The 8,258-nt window shown below is 39.4% G+C and overlaps 2 protein-coding genes across 3 annotated transcripts in view; both read left to right on the top strand.

Moving 5' to 3' along the window:
• Positions 1-1,524: 1,524 nt before the first annotated feature.
• LOC113026695 (transmembrane protein 80) lies at positions 1,525-5,519 on the top strand. Its single transcript, XM_026175753.1, has 6 exons — positions 1,525-1,543; positions 1,704-1,720; positions 1,806-1,899; positions 1,968-2,060; positions 4,235-4,436; positions 5,142-5,519. The coding sequence occupies exons 1-6, from the start codon at positions 1,525-1,527 to the stop codon at positions 5,152-5,154; spliced, it is 438 nt and encodes a 145-aa protein (XP_026031538.1). The 3' UTR covers positions 5,155-5,519.
• A 355-nt stretch (positions 5,520-5,874) lies between these two features.
• Positions 5,875-8,258, top strand: part of eps8l2 (EPS8 signaling adaptor L2) — a 29,963-nt gene continuing 27,579 nt past the window's right edge. Inside the window, exon 1 of one of the 2 annotated variants that reach the window (XM_026175746.1) lies at positions 5,875-6,709. The gene's annotated coding sequence lies outside the window, so the exon portion shown is untranslated. Of the gene's footprint in view, positions 6,881-8,258 lie in introns of both variants that reach the window. The other variant, XM_026175745.1, reaches the window with a different exon arrangement.

Genomic DNA, 8,258 nt, shown 5'->3' with positions numbered 1-8,258 from the left:
AGCTGCATCCCCCCCCCCCCTCCCCCTTATAACAATGCCACTGTGTGCAGCCCCCGCTGCCTTGACGCCCACCCCCCCCCCCGTTCCCCCACATGTGAGATGCCGTTGTGTTGTCTTGTTCCCCCACAGCTGGACCATCTCCCTCTCCACCCCTTCACCCCTCTGCTTTTCCTCCATTCAACCACAACAACGCCTCCGTTCTTCCAGCCACACTATGCAGATTGTTTCAGAGGACAAGCAAGAAAGAGAAACAGATAGAGGCTGCGGAGGACAATGAAACAGCTGGCTATGTTAAAGCAGTTCATTTTGGTATTCTGTATGTCTTATCTCATATAGCTCGCGAACTGTATGTGTGTGTGAATGAGTGTGCCGCACACATGCACAAATCTTACATGTTGTGGCGAAATAAACCCTGCGAACAAAGACATATGGAGACTTTGGAGTGTGGTTAAGTGTGGGGTGAGGTTTTGATCATGACTGTCTTCCTTAGCAACAAAAATAATAAATACTGAAGTTATCAGTTAAAAACAAATGACAAATTATATCCTGATACTCCAAAATTTAAAAACTTTGTTGGCAGACTGTTCTGTGACCTGCGTTCCAACTCTCACCCGGTTTACTGATGGACTGTTTAGCCACTTGGAACAAATGAACAAAACAGAATCAATTTGTACTTTTTATAGCCTAATAATCAAGTGAGCAATCAGTGACCTAATTAAAATCCAGCATCTATGGACTCCATTTAGCTCTGCTTTTGCTCCTGTAGGAAATATCTGGCTTTTCAGTGTGGTCAGTGTGGCAAGGCTTCAGTTGAATGAGCCTTGGATTGGGATCTGGAGTGTTTGGAGGCCAAGTAAAATCCACACATTCATTAAACACGTATGTGTTTTATTTAAGGTATAGATGAATGTATGGTTCTGTTGTTTTTCTTACAAAATGTGTAGGTGTTAGTCCCCGTAGGGAAATTACTCCTCTGCATTTAACCCATTCACCCAGTGAAGCAGTGGGTGAACAGTACCTTGCTCAGGGGTACCTCAAGTTAGCCGTTCAGTGAAGTTGAACCCCTGACCTTCCGATCATGGGGCAACAACTCTACCTACTCTGCTATCCCTGCTATCCCTTTCAGCATGTCTTTTTGATGAGTAGTTTATTATATCTAAACCATACAAAAACATGTTTTTCTATCTAAGATCGCTAAATCTATCGTTAAATGCAGTAGATGTTAGTGTTTCAGCAATTAATCAGTAAAAAAGCGAAATTACCAGGGCCAATAAAACAAAAAGCAATACAGTTTATACCAGTGGTATCAAACATAGGCTTTAATCTGAAAGCCAACACCTGTGATCTAAAAGGGTCCAGTCCAGCGATAAAGATGACTTTGCTTTACTTACTTTATTTATTTTCCATTTTATATGTTAGCTATAAAGGTTTTTTTTTCTGGCCAGGCCCAAAGTGTAGTTTTATCTTCCCACCAGCAGGCGGCGACGTTAACGTTTGTAGTTTAAAGAGAGTAAAAAAATCAAAATGGCGCTGCCCAGACCAGGTAGGTGGACGCGTTGCTATGGTTGCTAAACACAAACCTTAGCAGTAAACGTATCACAACGTTTAAATTGTATTAATTTAACGCACAAAAACTTCACAGCGGTGTTCTTCCTGTTTTGGTCCACTGTGCCGAGTCTAATTCGGTGTGTCTGTGTCTGCAGGGAGGCCGGCGGGTGTCGTATCCTTCTCTTTTTATTATTAAAACGTGCACGCCACAGTCAGAAAAGTATCTGATAACGAGTGATGCTTAACTTTGCACCCAGCTGTCGTCTGTGACTCTGCAGCTGCTGCTCCATGTGACAGCCGCCTATTTTGTCTTCTACTTCCTCTTCACTCTCGGGTTAATCATCAAAAAGAGTGAGTGATGTCTCTCACGCGACTTTTCCAAAGACTCCGATGTACCTAACCGTGTCTGCTGCTCTCAGGCTTGGTGCTGTCTTATCCTTCCGATGCTCTGGTGTGTGACATCTTTCTGCTCTTCCTGCTGGCTGCTCTGGAGTTTCTCCATTTCTCCATTGGTAAGAAAGCGATCAAAAAGCCAGTTGCACCATTTCAAGCATGCTGTTATCATGCCCTACTTATTATACGTTTAATACAGCTTCTTGAAGCTGGCAAGGTTGATAGAAAACATGCTGGACCCTGCACAAATTCACATTTACTTTAATACTCCTTACCCGTAACTATCTTACCCATCCAATTTGTAGGTCTAAACTGTGAAGTGTGATACATATACTTAATACATGTAAATATTTGTGTTCCAAGTTTCTATTTACATTTTAGCACAACATGTAAACAAGAAGGAAAAAAAACATGTGCGACCGCTTACACGCACTCATGATAAACCAGATTAACCAGATTTGGTTTATTATCACAAGATCCTGGATTCAAAGAATTTCAAATCTGATTTTATAAAAGGCTAAATAAGGTAACTTTTTATTACAAAGGTCTTAGTTAACAGGAAATTGCAAAAAAATCCGTTTAAAATTATGTCAGATTTTTATTTATGGCTTATTAATTAGGTCTTTGCAACATCTCTTCACTGCAAAGATTGTTTATTGGCTGCTGGTGTGCTGTAGGTCAGGAGGTAAAGGTACATATATGTCATTAGATAGAAAGCGCTTCAGCATATGAATGGGTAAATAAAGTGCTTTGAGGGTTCTTTGAGAGTAGAAAGGCACTATTTATAAACCAGTCCATTTACCATATGCAGCAATAGCACCAGTTGTACCTTACAGAGAGTGGTCCAAAACAGAGAAAGTATTGAGTGAGCAGCAGTTCTCTGGGAGAAAATGTCTTGTTGATCCCAGAGGTCAGAGGACTGCTTGGATTTCACCACTCGTTACAGCCAAGGCATGCAGAAGAGCATCTCACAACACATTGAACCTAAAAACAGAGGGGCTACAGCAGCAGAGGACAGCATCAGGTGCCGCTCCTGTCAAGTGAGAACAGGAAACTGAGGCTACAACACTGGCTCACTAAAACTGGACAACAGAAAATTGAAAAAATGTTGCCAGGTGTGGTTCTTGAATTCAGCTGCGACATTCAGATAGTATGATCAGAATTTGGTGTAAACAACATGAAAACATGCATCCATGTATCCATCCATGTATCAGTGGGGTTCAGGCTGCTGGTTGTTGTATATACAGAATGTCCTCTGGACTCCACTTCAAGGTCTTTAGTATCAACTGAATATCATTTAAACACCGCATCTGATCCTTTATGACTACACTGTGCCCATCTTCTAATGGCTGCTTCCAGCAATGACAACAAACAATGCCATAAATGTCAAGTTGGGATATTTGGTGTACCTAATAAAGTGCAGTCCACAATAAAGTCCACATGCAGTGCTTTTGACTCTCCAGTAGTCCCCTTACACTCAGTTTGTTTCCTTCATAATCCTCTTATCATCGCTTGGATTTTTTATCTTAAGCTGAAAAGTGCTGACATCAGCCAATGTGATGCAGTTTAAACATTAACAATTACAAATATCTGCCTGGTAACAGATCCTGAATCACTTAAGTGAGTAAAGAGGAGAGGATATATCATTTTATTATATTTTTAACCAGGTAATAAAAGTAAAACAAAAAAAGTAATAATCATTAATTTGTTGTTTTATGGTTGCTTATCCAGCTAAGGTTAGAGGAGAGTCCTTCATATTATTAATCCTCACTTACTAGTTAGCAAGGAGGACACAAATTGTACCTTAAGAGGGTTTTGAAAGTTTTTGCAAACACTGAAATATGTGAAAAATGAGGGCTTGGGTTGTGAAAATACATATTGACAGAATGACTATTGATATGCTTTGAGAAATGTTAGTAAATTGAATGTGATGATACTGATATCTAAAAACAAAATAATAGCGTTTTCATATCATGTGATAATATTGTAAACATTGTTCTCACTAAATACATGCACTTATAATTCAAACATACTCAATCCATGAAGCCAATTTCTTAACCAGTTATGCAAAGAGGAAGAGGCTAGCACAGAGAGCTGACTGGTGTTTTTGAACCCATAACCTTTTTTCTGTGAAGCAACAGTGCTATGTTGAATTCTATTCTATTCTATTCTAACCACTGTGGCACTGTGCGGCCTGAGCGTAGTCAAGGACGAATGTGACTGCTTCAAATGGACACATTCATCAGTAAACTCAAAGACAGTCTATACACATTGCTTTTCTCTGAGTCTACAGGTGTGAAGGGCAACCTGACAGAGAGCGAGACCTATGTTTTTGGCAACCTCCTTTTGACGGGGGCAACCATCCTGCTGACGGTCTACTTCCTAGTGTGGCAGAGCTACGTGATGAGGGCGGATGTAATCATCAGCAGCGTCTCACTCGGTCTCTATGGTTTAGACGGAGTCTTGGCTTTCAGCACTTTAACCAGATTTGCCAGGTTTGTTTCACTTTCATGATTTCACTTCTCAAAACTAAACCAAAGCTTTTATATTCAAGCTCAACGGCTTCATTCATGACAGGCAAAGAGGCTTTTATTGTATTACCCCTACTATGCCTCCCCCTTTTTTTATCAAGTCAGCATAATTGACAGATAGGTTGGTAAATTACAATATCTGGTGTCAAGCACAGATAAAACACTTCATTATTCCCACAGGAGGCTGGCCTACATTTTAGGCTCCATTTATTTTGATTGAGTTGATTTGTCGACATCATTAGCATCTCATACGTATGTTTTGAAAGCCCCCACATTGGCGCGCTTTCTTTGTGTTCATGCTATTGTTTATGAAACAAATAAGCCCCGGTTCCCTTTAGGACATGTCTGAATTATTGATAATGGCAGCATTCTTTCATGTGATACTGTATACCTTGTGCAATGTCATCACATCCTCAAATTTTCCTCCCAGGACAGATGCAACGACGATAATTCCCTCTCTTATTCTGATCGGAATCTCTATTGTGTGCATGAGGAGCAGATCAGTGAATAAATCTGTATGAGAGGGGTTTAGTTTGTGTGAAAAACCATGTAAACTAACAATCCTCCTGTTGGGCAGCTCGTTTCATGAGTGGGTTGTGCGTATAATGAATGTGCAATGATACAGCTTATTTTTATATGTTTTTTTTTGTTTTTGTTTTTGTTTTTCAGGGTCCACTCATGAAGAAGCCCATGAAGAAGTCATGTTGTTGTTGTTGTTTTTTTACATCTTATCTCACAGTGTGTCTACTGTGATTTCTTTTTGCAAGAAGAAAACCACAAATTAACAGCATCACTTGGATTGTGTTGTAAATACTTATTTGGACTGCTGTGCCTATTATAAAAGTAATATAAGTTAAAATGCAGGGATCGAAAAATATGAGTTAATCTGTGCTGAGAGGTTCTCAGGGATTTTTTTTCATATTAAATGTTTTTTTTATGTGTGTTCCTGTTTTGTACAGTAGAGGGCAGACTTGCGTTGATAAAGGTTTGAGTCTTCCCAGATGATTTTCCTTGGAAAATATTTTTGAAATAAATAATATAGGGGTTTTTTGTGGGATGTTTTAATAAGTCAACTGGAGCGTGGTCACACATATGTACAAATCACATTTCTAAGTGCCAACAGAGCCTGAAGTGACCTGAAAATATCACATATCAAATATGAATTCTGCATGCCAGCTTCTTAGACTTCAGCTGAGCATATCAGATGTCAGATCAGGCACTCAGAGCAGTTTGTCAGTGTTGTTCTTTGAGGCATTTCCGACTCTCCTTTCTTCAAACAGATGAAGTTAATGATCAAACACAGGGACAATGTTTCCAGAGTAACCACTTTCAAAAAAATCCACATTTCAGAGTGCCCGTCCTTGAGCAACAAGCACGCACAAACACTGGCTGGATGTCAGCAGCAACGTTTATACAAAGACTTTTGTGCTGTGAATTCTAAGGTGATTCAGGGGGGTCAACAAAAAATAAGGCCTCTCTGAGAACTGCATTATCTTAGTGGTTTTCTTTGCAAGGACAGCACAATATACAAAGAGTGGTCATTCTTACCAGCTGGTGACACTGAAACCTGGGCAGTGTTCCACGCTGTTGCTCCTCTTTCAGTCCCCCCACCGAATTCGACTAGTTTACACCAGTCACTGTGCTGCTGCACAACGACAAACCTGCAGAATTTAAAAGCTTCCACCTGAGAAGAGCTTTATTGGAAAATGCGTTTCAATCAATGCATGTAAAGTTGACGGTTTATTTTGCCCTGTCATTGGTTGAATGTCACCCACGACATCTCATGTGAGATCCCACGTGTCGTTTATATTTTGAAACAATGCTTCCAGCCGTTGCGCAAGGTTTCCCCACGGTAAACCGGAATAAGTAACATTTTTTAAAGAACTGTTTGCACAATTACTCCTTTAACCACTTAAATCCCTTAAAATCAAACTGCGGGAGAATAAGGAAGGACTACCCCCCTCCTCCCGTTTGGCGCCGAACGATTACATGATTTGCATTAACTTATATTGTAAAGAATAGTGACTGGCGAGATTTTTTTTAGCGAATGACTGGAGTTACACCACCAGCATATTTCAAAACTGTCACCATCCTGACAGATTCTGAGAAAAACACAAGGACCGACCCACCTTCCAAACAAGGTGTCCAAGGAGCTCCGCCCCTCTAAAGTTACCTGCAGAGTCACCTTCTCAACGGCGCAGTTTCTGAGAACCGACTGGAAGCTTCTTGTGCTACAGGTGTGCAGTTTTGGAGTCCAGCGGGTTTACTGAGATTAGAGATAGTGCGAGATTTGCAGCGGAGGGTTTTCTTTTAGTTTTCTAGCTGCAGGTTGGGATGGCTGGCTGATGTTTAAGGCGCTGTTTCATCCACGTTTGTCACCTTTCGCATCCAATCCGGAAATTTTCACAGTAAGTTTCAATGATGGGTAACAGATATGCTAGTCAACTGTTTGTGTCTAAAGCCATTACATTAAATTTACATTAAAACGAATAAATAAATAAGTATTTGCTTCATAAATCGCAAATTGACTACACTGGAGCTTTTCAGTCGTGTCATACGATCTTGTGCGCCAGTAAAAGTTTAACTTTGCCCTTTAAGTTTGTCTTGTCTAAGTTTATATAATAACGCTGCGTGATTAGTTAAACGTATTCATTTATAAACTCCGTGTAACCTTGTGTACACCGATGTGAACCGAATGGATGGGAACCACCAGGCTTCATGGAAGCAGTCAGTTACTGGCATGGAAGAAAGCAGATGGCAGTATAATAAACAAGTAATTGGTTCCTGTGTGGTCAAAAGTCATGTTTGCTGTTGTTTTAGACGTGGTGTGTTGAGGTTTTAAAATATATATATAATAAAAAGTTTCAATTTTTTTGCAGAGAAAACAAATGGTGGTGGTCTGGTAGCATAGACTACATGTTAATGAATGAGCTTATAATATACACGATTTATTTTTTAATATTATATAGTGTAGTCTATAATCTCACATAAAGCCACTGTATCCAGCTGAGATCTATATCACCTGACTAATACAGAACATTCATTATTTAGATATAAAAACTAGATATTAACCTGCAAGTGTGCAAATACTTTATAAGTTAAAAAACATTAAAATTCAGGAATAAGCTTCAGATAGTAGTAGTCAATGTTTTTGTTTTTTTTTTTGAAACACACACACACACACACACACACACACACACACACACACACACACACACACACTACCTCTAAGCATTTTTAATTAAAATGTGTTATTAGACAAAGACTCGTAGCTAATTTGTTATCACATTTTGTTAAGTTTGTTACTGATGAAGTATAACTGACACTCTTGCAGTGCATCAGGTACTGCATGTGCATTATCAAAAGTAATTTGATTACATGTAGATTTTCCTATGTAATTTCACACAGTACATTGTAAAGTGTTACATTTAATGGAGTCTGGTCAAATGAAATTTGCTCAATTAGCACACATCCAGTTTATACCAAGCACATTTTCCTCAATGAAGAATTATTTGAATTAACAACACTTTGATTTGATATATTTTAGATGCATTTTGCACAAAGCTATCACTTCATGTTTTTGAGCGTGCATGTATTTGCTTTGCTTGCAACAGAACAGATAAGTACACGTCGCTGCCCTAGTTTACATCTGATTTCACCAACCGTTTTAATTGCAGCATTTAACTCGATTGTCAAAGGATCATGGTTTAATTCCAGATTAATGGGTGTAGGAGTAACCTCCTAATATGCTGCACATTAATCACCAAAAGAGAAGTAATAGCTACT

This window comes from Astatotilapia calliptera, chromosome 7 (assembly GCF_900246225.1).
Source record: "Astatotilapia calliptera chromosome 7, fAstCal1.2, whole genome shotgun sequence".
Classification (NCBI taxonomy): Eukaryota; Metazoa; Chordata; class Actinopteri; order Cichliformes; family Cichlidae; genus Astatotilapia; species Astatotilapia calliptera.
Note: the sequence above shows the minus strand (reverse complement) of the source record. Positions and strands in the feature narration are given on the sequence as shown.